Here is a 16684-nt window from a genome sequence, read left to right on the forward strand (position 1 = left end):
GCAGTGCAGAAAGTGACATATATTCTTTACCCAGAATGCATCGCTAAACAGTAAACAGTGTATCCTATGTGCTTTCAGACCAAAGCTCTACTGTGGTCAACTAGGCAAAATCTGCAAAAGAATTAGTGTTAGTGATACTCAATAGCTATAAAGCTAAAGTCATGAATAAAATGCCTGATCCAAACAGTCACTTCCTGAATCACAAACTGTAGAAGTAGGTGTGGAATAACACATTTGACCCTGTTGAGGGTCATATACAATGTGATCCACTCTGAGGGATATCAACATGGTTGAATTTAGCGCTTTAATATTAGCTCTAGCTTCCACTAAATAGGTACCATGTTCGAGTAGCGCTTTAGCTTTAGCATAACTAATGTTTATGATGAGTGCCTAATGATTAGTGCAACTACATTTTTAGTTAGCAGTACCCACCATTGATGTGTGTGTATGACCACCTGATATTTTTTTTCCCAAAGACCAGTTGTAACAGTGCAAATAAGGTTGTTTCACAGTGGAGTAGCTGACTACTCTGGTTATTGTTGTTCATTGTGTCCATCAGAAAAACAGCCTTAGGGATGAAACTGTGTCTGTGGTGCTCTGTAAGGCCGACCTGCAGGCATAAATCTAAACAGTTTGCATTAAAGTAAGTGAAGCAGATTTATGCTCCATAAGAGGAACTGAAACTAATATTCTCAAGTTGATATTTAGTCTCACCTCTCATGCCTCCCCAGCTGTGGGAATCAGGGTCCACGTCATCCTCCACCATATCAGCAGCCTGTAGGAATATACACATTAAACACAAACTCCCATCATTAACTTAGGTCTTTTCCACCATAGAGCTTCCAGTTCTTAACCACAAATGGTTCTTAACTGATTCCATAAAATAATCTGTTTCCTTTTCCACGGACTGAGAGCCAAGTTGGAGCCACCTCACAATAAACCTTGATCTGTCACTTGAGTACCAATAAAATACATTGAAGTTTGTGGCTGTGATGTAAGTGTAGGCTAGATAGAGCCTTCTCACTCTGGCAATGTGCTATAAATACAAGGGAATAACTACAAATCTTGTAGTTATGCCACTCCCAGTAGTATAAATGAAGACTGAAGCCACAAGAATCCCTTCATAGAGCTCCAAGTTAAAAATTAGGTTATTTTTGTTTTTCTTCAGAGAGAAACTGGGTAAAGGTAAAATCCACACTACAGGATAATACGTAGCCAATATATTTTTTATATATTTGCATTTCTGCCAACACATGCAAGTTTGAACCATTCTGGAAACAATGATTTCTACTCAGCCTGTTTATTATTCTATTTATGAGTCAGTGTAGCACATGAATATTAGATTATTTAAATCTTTCAGGGATTTCATATCAGCAACAAAAACAAAACCTGTTGTGCCACAGTTTAAACTGATTTTATCCATCACTTGGGTATTTATAATAAGCTGTTTAATCAAAAACTGGTTGCTCACCTTATAGATGCCATTCCTTCCATAGCCGGGTAATGATGCAGATTTATTGTAGGGGAAATCTACAGAGGTGTCAAATTTTTTATTTTATTTTATTTATTTCATTTTTTTTTTTTGCACTTTTGAATGATTCAGCATCAAGCTGGAGTTGTAAATAGTTTCTCACTTGGCTGAGATGTGTCCATGGGGAGACTGCATGTGGATTTACAGGGGTTCAGGTTTTCAGGAGCTATCTCACCGTCAGTCTCACTTTTCAAGATTATCCAACTTGTTCTCTATAGAAGGAAAACAAAGGATGGAGAAAACAGAAAGAGGACAGAATGAGTGATGGAGGATGGCAAGATAGTTAGATAATTAGTTTATTGAGCTTGAGAACAGATTTGCACATTCAAAATAAGTGTCCACACAGACCCACCTTGTTATCATCACCCTCCTGCCAGGATGTTCTAGAAGCTGTAAAACAGTCAAATGTTACAGCATGTCACAATCAGTGTGCTGGATCACCTTACTCTGAGTTAACCTGTCCTCCAGGGTGAGTCCAAGTCAAACCTGGAGCATAACATCTACAGCTGCAGATTTAGCTTTGCTACATGTACAGTCTAAAAAAGTGAGGGTCATAAACAATGTGATCCACTCCTATTATAGACTAACACTGGATTTGAAGAACCGCAAAGAAAACTATTGGTGTTTAGGTAGGCATACATCAAAGAAGGGCAACAGCAAACCTAGTTACTTGGGAACTTTGATTGTATTCCTATTATGATGATGAATAATGCTTCAACCACATTACATGTATGCAATAGATAGTTAGTTGTCTTTGATCTGTCTTTTATTACATGACCACTGGCCCATATGCCAGAGAATCATTCCTTACAATATCTAATGGCATGATGTCACCCAAGCTGTTTTTATATGATAAACTCTCTCTATTGGTCCACCAATTATTCTTCAGCAAAAAATAGAGGAAAGTGCACCATCTTACAAACTTTCTTACAAACTTCCCTGTTTCTAAAGAACAGGGAAGTTTTCTAGAAAGCACGAAAGCTATGGAAAATAAAAAACAAATTCAGCCCATTTACTAATTTGCTAAATAAAAAAGCAAACAGGTTAACAGTCTTAGGAAGATTATGGAATATGGCTATACATTTACGAAAACTTCACAAGTCTAATGAAAATTACATATGTATGTTTATGGGACAAAAACAACCCTGAAGACACGGTGAACATGAGTGAGACAACACAACACCAATGTCAACATCCAAAGTTATTCTGAGTGTACACACACTGCATCACCACGAACCCAACAGATGAGCTGCTGAGACGAATGCTAGCATGCATGACTGAGGTGAAAAACGGAGCCTCCTGCTAAATCAGCTGCAGTCCAAAGCTTTTCTTCACCACTGTATCTCTACATACTGATGTTAATGAAGATAATATTTACTTCCTGAATCTTAAATATATCCTTTCATATGTTCCTACTGAGAAGGCATATATAATTGTTGAAATTGCTTTTTAGCAATTTATAAAATAACTTTAGTTGAAGCAGATGCTTCCAAAAATCATTAGCCTTTCATTGAGGCAGAATGCAAACATTTTAATCTGAATACTATAAACACACACTTTGAAACCTTAATACAAGACATCAATCAAATGGGGCACTGAATTAACTATTGTGCAAAAAATATCCATACATCTTGAATGTTTACTCACATTTTGTGTCATTCTACCTACAAACTCCACAGTATTATGTTAGGATTTCATGTAAGATATTTTAAGCAATATTTTTCAATAAACAGCTTAAACTGAGTCGGATTAGATGAGGATGAAGAACACCTATGAACACCAGTTCATAAATCTTGTAATAGTTTTTCAGTCAGATTTAACTCTGGACCTTGACTAGACCATTCTAAAACATGCACTTTGATCTGAACCATCCCACTGTGGATCCAGTTGTATGTTCAGAGTTGTTAAACATTCACCCCAGTCTCAGGTTTTCTGCAAAACACTTAAATGTTGTTCTGTTTCATGTTTCATTCCAAGATAATGATTTATGGATTTTCATTATCTCAAAGCTGTAACCATCAAAATTACAATAAAGGCTTGCCATATTTTATTCTGTGTGTGAGATAATTTCACACATGGAGATGTACACAGCTAATTGTCAACTGTGACTAGTGGAGATTGGCTTGACTTCATATTGACTAAATTGTTAGAAGCAAATGCAGTAGGTATTGTCAGTATTCTTTGGTTTAACTTTTTTTTAATCACCGGTTTACGTTTTCCTATTTCTTCGAATACAATGCATGGAATACAGAGCAGGGAGATCCATAAACTACCAAAATTGCAAGCCGAAGAAACCAGAGGAACAGAACTGGGGGGGGGGAAACAAGATGACCAACATGCAACACATCGTGCAGAGACCAGACCAGAGAATTAAGTGTTAAAGGCGAAGTTGACTGTACCATGCTGTTTGTAGATGGGGGGTTTTCTATAGATATTATCTTTGACCGTAGCCTCTGAAGATGGATACAGAGCAGAGAAAATGGAGGAAGCCAACATGGGTGGGAGAAAGAAAGAAGGGAAAAGAGAATGGAGAAAAAGAAGCATGAGTTAGCATTATATTGAATAATGAACATACTGGGGACGGTATAGCTTGCTTCAGCACAGCACATTTTGTAATTTCAGCTGTAGCACAACTAGAGCATTGGGTTTTTAATAGTTTACATGCAACAAAATAAAGATATAAATATTCATTGGTCTGTATTATGAATGAATATAAATATGCAGGGTTTCCCCCAGTGTGTTATAGGCCTGGCGGCCGCCATGCTTTACTAGCCCCACTGCCAGGTTAAGCCTTTCATGTTTATGTTTTCAGGAAAATAATAATTAAAAAATAAATAAATAAATACATTGCTTTTTAAAAAAAAAAAAAAAAAAAGCCAGATTGCGAGAATCTCTGTTTCACTGGAGGAGCAGATTTATTCCTAAAGGATAAGTTTATAAATGATAAATATATTTTCTAGCTCAGTGGTTCTTAACCTTTTTTGAGGTACCGAACCCACCATTTTCATATGCGCATTCACTGAACCCTTCTGTAGTGATAAATAAAATATCACTACTGTGTGCCCCCTAGTTGGGGCACACAGCGGTTCCCCAACTAGAGTCTAGTTGGGTCACCCCATGATCACTAAGTCTTCTTAAAAGGTAGAGTCTCTGAGAACAGTTCTTCAAAATATAATCAGTGTTTTCAGCAAAGTTGAGCTGACTGTCCAGGAACGATCCAAATTTGCCACAGTTTCAACAGGTTGGGCATCGAGAGAAACTGGAACCACTTTAAGGTCTTGTTTAGATCATTTAATTAGCTCTACATTCTTAAGAGAATGAAAAATATATAATAAATAATAAAAACTTTGCGGTATTCTGATTTAGTAATGTAACTATATTAGTTGTGTTACCACCCCCACGCCACTAGAGGCAGTACCAACCCCAAAAAGATGCGACTAAGGAGCAGATTTAGAAGTACACCGAAAGCTACAGAATAGGGTATACGCCCCGAGAGGTGGTGACGTATTTCCGTTTGAATTTATTCCACATAGGTTGGTTCCGGGTCCTGCTTGCTCCTATTGTTCTTGGCAGAAGCCAAGAACAATAGGTACCATCCAGTGCTTAGTTTTTTCATTTTCCAGCTGATGTCAAGGCGACAGCGGACTGTAGCCAAAACTTAGCCACTACAGCTAACATGCGGTTTGTAGCTGCCTGCTATTTCAAAGCTTGAGGATATTGAAGATCCAGCGTCAGAAATGGGAAGATGGGGGATATAAAGGGAGTTGTATGTGGTTCGTTTAGTGGAATAATTTGTTGGAGGAAAATAATGCCGGAGGAAATCCACTGCAACGGGAACAGGCTGAGAACAGAGGCAGCGATTCGGAACAAGGTAAGTCAATATGTGTGTGTTGATGTGCGTTTGTGTTATACGGAGTATGAAATTGTTAGGCAACTCCTTAGTTTTTGTTTATGTGACAATTATATAAAATACATTTAACATGCAGTCAGAGCGATACCGAGCACGGTAATTTAAAAACAGCAGAGAGCAGCAATGCTCCAAACCACACAAGAAGTCAGTCAGATTAAGGTCCAAAACCTTCGCTTTACAGCCGTTTAAGTGGCACCGACCCACATAAAAACCCACAGAACAAATGGTGCAAATCACGTCTTTCCCGAATCCCGAATATATGATTATCTACCTTTGCTGTTTCATCATTATTATCCACGTTAGAGTGATTTTTTCCACTTAGCTGCTATAATCTGTTCTTGCGTTAGACAAAGTAATTTCTCTTTTTTTTTTCCCTCTGAGATTCTGCTTAGAAAATGAGGTTATGAAGTTACATCCTCCTGCTGCTTTTTGTTTTTAAAATGGTTAACGGTTACTGTGGGCAAATCCAGCAAGGACCAAGTGAAAAACTCCATCTCTAACACAGAGTGACCTGTGCACCGGAAGCAGGCTATGTGGAAAAAAAATGCGGAAGTGCTAAAACGGAAGTCCGTGGCATATACCCCATTTGGTAAAAACTGTGAGTTTTGCTGAAGTAATTAAAGACACAAGTTCAAATCCATGCTGAGAGTGGAGCTCCTTCAATCAGTGCTCCTCCGCAGCTCTGATTGGCTAAGGAATGTAACCTGATCCTCTACAGCAAGTGATGGCAAAGCGGGGCGTCATCACAACTTTGCACAAGTGTGTCTTTGCCTCTGCGGCAGAAGCTCCGCCGAACCCCTGAGACCGACTCATTGAACCTCTGGGGTTCGATCGAACCCCAGAGGTTAAGAACCACTGTTCTAGAGTTTATAGTTTATGCACCAATCACACCGCTGGTGCCTCTGCGCGTTGCCTGGCGCGCTGCAGCAGCTGCATGTCTTAAGTTTAACTCAGCGTGGATCACGTGCACCTCCTTTCACTCAGACTGGACTCAGGCTGACCTGTATGGATATTTACATCAACCCCCTGTGAGGAATTATGATTCTTTTCAGAGGTTTTGATCAAGGTAGGAGGTTAAGCCCCACTGCGTTAGCTGTGGTTGTGCAGCTCTACGTGAATTGCAGGGATAACTTGTAGTCACGCTGTCAGAGATGCGTGTTAAGGAGCAGTGAGAATGCTTTATCTTTGTGAACAAAGAATTATATGCGGACTTTACAGCTTAACACGCTACTCAGTGCCCTCTGTGTGCACCGATAAAGTGTATGTGTTCCCGGTTGGTCGGAGCATTAATGGTTAACAAACCAGCGCTAAGCTCACCAGGTTCAGGTCGGTGAGGAGATTTCGCGCTTACCTCGCAGTCATGCATCACGCTGGTTTTATATTATTTTCTTATTATTTTTAGTACTATGTTTCAGTTACACGATGCATCAAACCATATCAAATGCTTTGTCCACATAGACAGAGTTAATGTGTGAGGCTGCGCGGAAATTTGAGAAACTCGTCCCATAAACACGAAATGGACCAGCTACTAAAGCCACATTAGCAGCATTGAATTAAATCTCCCATTTGTTGCCCATCTCTGCACACAGTGCAGAGGATTTAACTCATACAGGGCCGCTCCAAGGCTATGAGGCCTGGTGCAGAATTTGTCTTAGGGGCCTTTCTTTCTGCTAAAACCATCAGCACCTCTAACAGCTTCTGTGTTAGATTTAATCTGAGAGAGGGGGGATAGTTTAATTGGCCACCCTATAAAGCAATAAATTATAATTGCAGTTTATTAATTTGTATTTGTGAACAAACAGATCTCAAAGATTAAACTCATAGCATCAGATTGTTGCTATGGTAACAAAACAATCTAACTATGAATATTGTTTTTTGAACTTTTACAAAGTAAACTTGTCAGCTCCTTAAAATCTTACATTTAAATGTTAAACAATTTAAAATAATACATGGTACATGGAATACATGGTACCATCAGTTTTTAGAAAAATCCATATTCATGTTGAGAGTGATGTATTAACTGCAACACTGGATGAAGTGTCTCTGGAGCAAAATAAGACAATGATCTCCCTTATGGCTGATTTATTCGCTGTAGTAGAAAATGATTTTAAGGTAATTCCTGCTAGTTATATTGCTCTATGTTTATTCTAAATTCTTGTATATTCCCACCAGATAAAGTTATTTGGGTTACATGTACAAGGTTCGGAGTTGTTTCCTACAGCTGCATGAAAACCAGACTGTCTCGCCCCTTGCTTTGGATCCCTTATCCTTGGAATAACACTCATGTGTGGTCTCTGCTTGGCAGAGCTTTTCACGCCAGTCACTGTAAAAGATTACTGGAGCCTCAAGAAGACACCCATCCTGGTGAGGAGAAATCTGTCCAGCAGTCAACAGGACAACAGACCAAGGAGGACAACGCAGAACTTTCTGAATGAGGATAAATTACCTTACTGCTGCTGGTGTTAAGTGCTAGTAACCTCTGACACCCCAGACAGTCACATTGATTTCCTGAATCACTGACATACCATTATTAAAATTGGTGTTAAGTGCTAGTAACCTCCAACACCCTATAGGCTGACATTCAGGAAAGGAAAAGAGAAGAAACAAAGCAATATAAAAGAGACAAAAACAACCACAAACACTCATTCTCATACATCAAAAGGCTCCCCAACCAAAGAACTATTGCTGATCCACTGGCGAGTGGTCGAATTGGAGAGTGAAGATTAAATTAAATATTAAAATAGTTCCAGAGAAAAAAGAAAAAAAAAGAGAAAATGGGATTTCATCATAACAACGATCATGCCTTCATCTTGTTCCCATTACAGACATTTGTATTGGCTATTTTTAGTGTTGTGTTGTTTTGTCACTCATGTGGTGGGGATCATTTTTCTCTGATAAGGTGGAGAATTCTTCTTTACATGAACTGCAGGATATTAAATAGCTGTCTACCATTGACTTGGAACTTAAACACTCCACTCCTTACACCTTGTATTTGTGGTACCACTATGCTAAGTATATGGCTCAGGACAGGTCAAATTGCTATGTTTGCTTACACATGCCTTTAGCTGGCCACTCACCAATGGTGATTCCACAACCTTATCCAAACATCTCTGACTTGTTCCCAGACATTTTGACTTCTCCCTTTCAGGGTCTGCACCCTATCGACACACACACACNCACAGACAGGATGTGTGTGGAGCTGAAGTGGTTTGCATCGTGAGAACATTGATGTTTCTGTTCAGGAAGGAATCCTGGTTCCCACTGTGGACACACACACGCGCACACACACACACACACACACGCACCCACACACACACACACACAGGAGGTGCTCCTCCGCTTCCAGCTCTTAAGAGTTCCAGAGGCTTCACAAAGTTCCTTCACGTCACCAACACATCCTTTGAGGAATCCTTAATTGGCCCTGTTCACATTTCACCTAAGGTAAAATTTGACTGTTATTCTAACTCAAAGGTTAGACTGATGGGTCACACTCCTACATTTTTAGGCAAAATACCCCGTTCATATTGTAAATCTGTGCTTGTTCCCTGCATTCTGTATGCTAATAATGCTTCTCTTAATTATTCTCAAGCTTTTCCAGGAACTATCTGTTCCCTTATTACCAGGTGCTGGATGTTCTTGGCACTTTGCCCCGAATTGATATCAATCAAATTTTATTTGTATAGCACATTTCAGCAGCAAGGCATTTCAAAGTGCTTTACATCATTAAACACAAAAACACAGAGTCATCCAACATTGAATCAACAATCAAACACATTAAATTTCCTGCCGAGTCGAAGTTCTGCCCTTATGGGTACCTCATATAAAAAAGGGGGAGACTCTAAACCTGCACCCTTTTTCTTCCTAGCGCTTGAACCCGGGTTGGGATTCAAATCCCAATTGTTGTTTATGTTCCATAAGCAACTCTAAACAAGTGGGTTTTAAGTTGAGATTTAAAGGCACCCAGTATTTCAGCTGTTTTACAATTTTCTAGAAATTTGTTTTAAATTTGTGGTGCATGGAAGCTGAATGCTGCTTCATTCATATGTTCTGGCTCTGTGGATATTCCCTATACCTGGCTCTCCCAGTAAATTGGGCCAGTAGGAATGCGCCAGTTACAGCAAAACACTCTTATGTTGTTAGCGCTGTAGAAATTCATGAACAATGCCAACGAATCCACAGGTCACCCACAGAACCACATGACCCATGCTGACACTGTTGCACATTAATGCCACAAAATTAAGATAGGTTACAATAAAACAACATGGGTGTCATTTTTTTGTCTGGTTTGTTTCAAATGTGTAAGTTAGCAAACGGTATTGGAATCAGAAGTAGAAATGTATAATTTACAATCCAAATGAGAATCTTTTAAGAAGTAAATCAAGAATGTGGTGCTGTGGTGGCACAGGGGTAAAGCACAACCCACATATAGAGGACTTGGTCCTCAACGCAGCCGTCACAGGTTTGAGTCCCGGCCTGATGACCTTTGCTGCATCTCTTCCTGCTCTCTCATTACCCACTTTTCTGTTGATTCACTATCAAATAAAGGCAACTAGAGCCAATTAAACATTTTTTTAAAAAGAATTAATTCAAGAACTAATACCTGTGTAGCAGTATTGTACATGTGTTCCACTTCAGTAGGGTAGGAAGACACAATGCCAAATAACCCTCTAGCATTGGGCTACTACACATTTTACAGTATTGACCATTTGCAACTATGTCACTTAATCATTCAAGATGCTATGATGGATGTCGGAAGTGAGTGACTGGAGTATTGAACAAACCAACTGAAACTGTTTTCCCAACTTGTTTTTGCCAATTTATTAATGGCTTCAACTTGTCTGGGTCAAGCTTATTTAAAGTTGTACAATAAAATGACAAAATTGGTTTACAACCTTGTCTATTTGTGCAGTCAACAGTACAGCACCCTATGACAATTTTTAAAGTGAAATCAATTAAGTCAAAGCAAGCTGCTACTACATGTCTATTTCTTGACAGATTTAAAGGAGCGCATTGGTTGTTTGGATGTCCGTTATGGTGGAGTGGTCACCAGATAAGCAAGCCTACCACAAGGTTTGAATACAAGTCAAATGCTGCAACTTGCGTACACAACGTAAACTGCACCATTGCTACAGTACATAATTCACACTACACTATGAAGTCTGTAATAGTATACGTCCTCTCACTCCAGGATGCCAAATGCTTGAAATTGAAAGTGAAACTGACAGCTTGTTCTACTTTGTAGCATAACATTGAATTTCACATTATTACACCAAATATAAATGCTCTATTGAAAAGGGGAATGAAATCGACACTCACTTCAAAGACAGGACAGGACTTCATGTATCACAAAATCTAGTTCATTTTCTCACACCTGTGCCAAAATCACAAGTATTTTTTAATATGACAGCAGCAGATTTATTTAAAACCAATGTTTTGGGTTAGCTAATCTTCATTAATCAACTCATCTGCATTGGGACTCTTGTCAGTTAATCCACCATCAAGGTTAGAGATACTATCACCTTCAACACAGATATGAATCGCAACGCTGTTTTGCTCTTGGGTACTAGCATGTAAATATAACAAATTTTCAATATTAAACCATTACTGATCTAATTACTAAATATGAAATTAGTTTTCATCAAATTGTTTAGTAACGAATCCAGAACTCACCTTATACTTCACCTCTTCGTCATTAGAAAATGTAAAACAGTGGCCAAAAATGAACAGCGCAGCTGTGGCCTACCTGGTATGTGGAAATGCCGGGGAGCAGCCACATATGTCGAAGTAGATGAGGGAGATTTGCCATCAGAGTAGGTGGATAAGCTGGGAGTACTCCGACCGCTTTCACTACCTCCAATGGATTATGGATGTTAGAGATAAAGGGAGAAGGGAAATGAGGTTACAAAGGTTGTGGAGGAGGGGAAACAAATATAGCTTTATGGAAAGCATATTTGCAAAAAACCAAATGAGAAAGTCTAGCTACAAACACTTGTACTAGTGATTTGATAACCCAACCTATTATGTACAGGAAAATGTCCCCCACCTAACTGCACCACCACCACCAGCCTGAACTGTTGATACAAGGCAGGATGGATCCATGCTTTCATGATGTTAACACCAAATTCTGACCCTATTATCTGAATGTTGCAGCAGAAATTGAGACTCATCAGACCAGGCAATGTTTTTCCAATCTTCTATTGTCCAGTTTTGGTGAGCCTGTACAAATTGTAGCCTCAGTGTCCTGTTAGCTGATAGGAGTGGCCAGGTGTGGTCTTCTGCTGCTGTAGCCCATCCACCTCAAGGTTCGATGTACTGTGCGTTCACAGATGCTCTTCTGCATACTTCGGTTGTAACGAGTGGTTACTTGAGCTACTGTTGCCATTTTATCAGCTCAAGATCAGTCTGGCCATTCTCCTCTGACCTCTGGCATCAACAAGGCATTTGCGCCCACAGAACTGCAACTTACTGGATATTTTCTCTGTTTTGGACCATTCTCTGCAAACCCTAGAGATGGTTGTGCGTGAAAAGTCCAGTAGATCAGCAGTTTCTGAAACACTCAGACCAGCCTGTCTGGCACCAACAACCATGCCATGTTCAAAGTCACTTAAATCACCTTTCTTCTCCATTCTGATACTTGATTTCAACTGCAGCAGATTGTCTTGGCCATGTCTACTTGCCTAAATGCATTGAGTTGCTGTCATGTGATTGGCTGATTCAACATTTGCATTAATGAGCACTTGGACAGGTGTACCTAATAAAGTGGCCGGTAACTATGCTCTACATCCAGAGAAACACAGAGGAAGTTGGAGCATGTGACTGAGTATGAGAGAGTGTCAGCTGACTGTACGCAGTCTCCTCCACATAGGGAAACAACTCATTGGCAGTACTCTGGATGCAAGTAGATGAGATCACTAACAGAGTGTCATGTGTAAGTGATCTGATTTACACCATTACACACATGCTGAGAATTCCACACATGAAGTTCAGAAAGCTGCTAGTGTCAGCCTAAACGTGGAACAGATCCTCTACACAAAGAAAATACTTAGTGGTGAAGATATTTATCACCAAATGACCAGTGGGAACACATAGGCACTGTGTTACATCTCCTACTGAAGAATGAAGAAGGAATTGGGTTAGCATTAAAAAGCATAGTTCAGTAATCCTACAAGTGTTACATGACCCTACAGCCAGCAATAGATATCAAATTACATCACAGTCCACCCTGTATATCTGCACTTTTTATTTTATCTTCTGAACTATCATAGGGAATACCACATGGCTCAAATTTGAAACTCTTCACTTTCTACTATACCTGCTGCCACTAGGCACCATTTTCTACATTTTGCTGACAGTTACACATGTAGATTCTACAATCTTATCAGAAAAAGATCACAACAGAAGAAAAGGTATTTTTTGTCAGTTACTCAAGGGATTTTTCATACAGTCCAATGGACTCGATTCAAATAGGGAACAAAATTGCAAGACTGTAACATTTCATCTGGTACAGTTCATTTTCACCCTGCACCTAGGGCGCCGCCAGGAGTCTTGGGTCCCATGACAAAAAAATTGCCCCCTCACCCCCGCTGTTACAATTTCTTGAGTCTATTTGACCAATAAAAGGCGTCACATTTTAAAGGCTTGCAACAGCCTTGTTTTCTTTGGATACTAGCACAACTAGCACAACTTTACATGCAACTAGGGTTGCCACCTTTCAGAAATCAAAATAAGGGACACCCACTAATGTGCGTTGTCTTAGTCTCATGAGCAGGCAGGGTGGCGGAGGCTGGGGGGGTGCTTTGACTAGGGTTTTTTTAAAAAAAATTTAAAATTAGATTTAGCTGAAATGTCTCTCCCCACGAGCAACAGTCATAGGCAACATGCAAAACATAAGTAAAGCAATTCAGACTTCTCAAAAAATGGTAGCTGCATTTCATTCAAGCTGCAGTATACAACTTTAACAAAAAATATGTTCTCTCTATATTTGTTAAAGCTGTCACCATGTCGTGACAGTTTGCTATGAGACAGATAATCTGTTAAAAAATCAACCTCCTACAAGTCCTCCCTGAACTACTATCGCTAGCTAAAGTAATGCAACGTTCCAGCCAAAAACAACCAATCAGAACTAGGAGGAGGGTCGTAGCGCTGTTAATCAACCTCACTCACTGCTGTGCTAATGGCAGAGAAACTACTTGTCCTTACAGGAAAACTGTTTATCTGCCCTCATTGGTAGCTATGCTAGCTAGACAGAGCATTCACAACAGGCTGTGCTAGCTGCAGCATAGCACACAGCAAGGGGGAGAAAGGATGAGCAGCTACATGAGATTGTGATTAACTGCACTAAAACCAGCCTCCTGCTTCTGATTGGTTGTTTCTAGATAGCACTGGGAGAAGGCAGAGGAAATAATTTTTTCACAGATTATCTCTTATGCCATACTTTCACAACATAATGACAGTTTTAACAAATATGTAAAAAATATATATTTTCATAAAAGTTACATAATGCAGCTTTAATTTCACTTGGGAGGCCCTGCCAGCATCCCTAGGTGGGCCCCATGTGGGGAAAGGGAGGGCAGACCATATGGGTCCCATATGGGTTTGTCCGCGGGTTCCTCGATGGCCCCACATGGGTTAGCCCATGTAGGGCCACAGCCCACATGGGCCCTACATGGGCCCTATATGGTGGTGGCCCACATGGGTTTGTCCATTTAGGGCCCATGTAGGGCCAATGTGGGCTGTGGCTGTAGTCTACAGCTAAGCTAACTGTGCTAAATGGTTGACAATCTTACAGTCTACTTGCGCCTCTGGAGAAAAACTGGGTTACAAATTGACACTCTTGTCTTTTTCTCTATATATATTTTTTGAAAACCTGTCATTATAATTGTTCTTAGCAGCATAGTAAATGTCACAGTAGTTCTGGTCTTCTGCTCACTGCTGCTGAACACCATCACTGTCAAGCGCACCAAGCAGGAACAAACCATTTCCTGCAGATACAGGGGGTGTTCAGTGCGAATATGGATGTGTGCTTTCAGGTCTGGGAGGGGTAACATTTAATTTTTACTGCTAAAAACAATTTTTAATAAAAGAATATGATTAATTTTGCAATTGACAGGGCTCCAATTTTTTTTTATTTCCATGAACAGAAAAAATAAATAAATAAATAATATACTGCGGGGGATGTGGGTGCCTGTTGGTCAAGGGCCGTTGGAATTGTCCTAACTTTTCGCCTCTATGTAGCGCCCCTGCACTGCACTGTGTCAAACAAACCAAACCCTTTAAGCAACCTGTTACCCCCCTCACCTGTGGTGGCGCTGTACCAAGCATCAATGAAAGAAACTTCTTCATGAAATGTAAATGAAGTGGCATCAGATATTAGCATTTTTAGGATTTTTCTTTTGTCTCTGGTAGCGCTACGCATGCACTTTTACCTTGGCTGTAATTACCCAGAATGACCTGCTTTCTGCTTTTGGAGCAGTCTTCCATCTGCTTTTTAAAACATTTTTATTTCCTTTATTTAACCAGGCAAATCCTGTTGAGATTTAGATCTCATTTTCAAGAGGGATCTGGGTAGAAGTCTGCAATACACAACAACCTGGTTACACAAAAATAAAACTAATTGATATGCACAAGTATAAAACAATACAAAGCAATTTAAAAGCAATGACACTGGTTAATAGAATCATGTGGCATGTTTTTAAGAACCGCTTGGTGTTCACATATGAATTCGAACTGCACCAACCCAAACGAGACCTATGGACCAGAGTTCACTTTTTTGGTCTGCATCAGAGTTTGATTACACATTTATACCTCCACAAATGAACTGGACTTTCTAGGCAAATAAACTGGAATTTGATGAAAGCAGACTAAACAGGGCTGGTGTGAATGCACTCTTAAAGCAGCAGTATGTAACTTTTTCGAAACCATGGACTTGGCCTGAAAATTTTAACAAGTTCATTATAACCCAATGGGTAAAAAACTAATCAGAAAATATTGAGTATAATAGATGTTTTGGTATTGAAACTGCTCATGTCTGTTTTATAAAAATTTGAAGATATTATATGAAATGTGTACTAATTTTTATAATCAAAATCTGCTGTTTGATGCACTGGGTCAGAAGAGAGGTCAGGAGAGCTCTGTGTGGTTCAGGAATCAGTTTGAAATGAGAAACACAGATAGCTGATAAACTTCGGTCCCGCTTTCTTGAATAAAATGTTTCCGTATAAAATGAACAAATCTATTGTTCGTATCCTGGGAAAGTGCACAGAGAGAATGGCTTAGACAGCGGATAGATTCATCCCTGACCTTGGTAACACCTGCATGGTGTCTGGTGTACAAACAGCACGTAATGACGTAGTGCTGTTTGTATGCAGGCAGAGACCACCTCTAAAACAGTACGTCGAACCTTATCAGAGTGTAAAGAAGTAACTGAGCTAAAACAGCCAGTCAGATCACTGGAGTGGAACTGTCTTTTTTCCTTCCACATGCGGTGGTCTCTTCATCTTCGTATTTTGCATTTTGCTTCCTTTGTGGCTTTGGTATCTGATGACCATGTTGAGCTGTTGGTGTGATTTTTAAGTATTTGATTGTTTGAATAAATTCTGGTTGATTGTGAAGTTGAACAGTGACTGTTGTCTTTGGGGTTTCACTTTTACACATGACATTAACGGACCTGGGAAGACAAGATAACAACAAGCAACAGGCAGAAAATTTCTCATTTCTCAACACAAGTCAGTGAATTAGCAGTTTACATTTTTTGCTTTACACTGTGTAACATTTCATCTGTATGTTTGGACATGGAATTTATGGCCTCCGATAAGGGATTTACACCAACAGCAACAGGCACGGAGAAAAGAAAGCCGTGGAAGGCCTGTCTGAGATAGCCCACAATAAAATAATTTCACCAAATCTAAATTAATTTATTTCTGATCCAAACAATGTGCTGCTGCTGCTTGCTGCGCACCTCCTTTCACTCAAACTGGACACAGGCTGACCTGTATAGACACTTATATGAACCCCACGTGTGGAATTATTTTCCCTTGGTGAGCGCCACATCAAGGTAAGAGTTTAAAGCCTACCACATTAGCTCTGGTTGCGCATCTCTGTGTGAAGTGCAGGAATAACTTGTAGTCGTGCTTTCAGAGGTACGCATTGAGGGAGCGGTGAGAATGATTTATCTTTGTGAACAAAGAATTATATGTGACGTTTACCTGCTGCCGCTGACTCTGTCTTCCCTGTAAAGTTTATGT

The 16684-nt window shown here is 39.8% G+C and overlaps 1 protein-coding gene and 1 long non-coding RNA gene across 7 annotated transcripts in view; one reads left to right on the plus strand and one right to left on the minus strand.

The window, feature by feature from the left end:
* The window catches only part of ablim2 (actin binding LIM protein family, member 2), a 45434-nt gene that overhangs the window by 8870 nt on the left and 19880 nt on the right, over nucleotides 1-16684 (minus strand). For 5 of the 6 annotated variants that reach the window (XM_007570511.2, XM_007570512.2, XM_007570516.2 and 2 more), the window contains 6 exons: nucleotides 11185-11292; nucleotides 3931-3984; nucleotides 1884-1921; nucleotides 1635-1743; nucleotides 1472-1530; nucleotides 715-775 (listed from right to left, as the gene is read on the minus strand). In XM_007570511.2, coding sequence (XP_007570573.2) covers nucleotides 715-775; nucleotides 1472-1530; nucleotides 1635-1743; nucleotides 1884-1921; nucleotides 3931-3984; nucleotides 11185-11292 — 429 coding nt within the window. The remainder of the gene's footprint in view (nucleotides 1-714; nucleotides 776-1471; nucleotides 1531-1634; nucleotides 1744-1883; nucleotides 1922-3930; nucleotides 3985-11184; nucleotides 11293-16684) is intronic. The other variant, XM_007570515.2, reaches the window with a different exon arrangement.
* On the plus strand, nucleotides 1928-3846 carry LOC107838475 (uncharacterized). The gene is made up of 2 exons (XR_001664543.1): nucleotides 1928-2870; nucleotides 3245-3846. It is a non-coding gene; the product is annotated as an uncharacterized LOC107838475 (long non-coding RNA).

The sequence above is a fragment of the Poecilia formosa genome, unplaced genomic scaffold, assembly GCF_000485575.1.
Source record: "Poecilia formosa unplaced genomic scaffold, Poecilia_formosa-5.1.2 Scaffold262, whole genome shotgun sequence".
Taxonomy (NCBI): Eukaryota; Metazoa; Chordata; class Actinopteri; order Cyprinodontiformes; family Poeciliidae; genus Poecilia; species Poecilia formosa.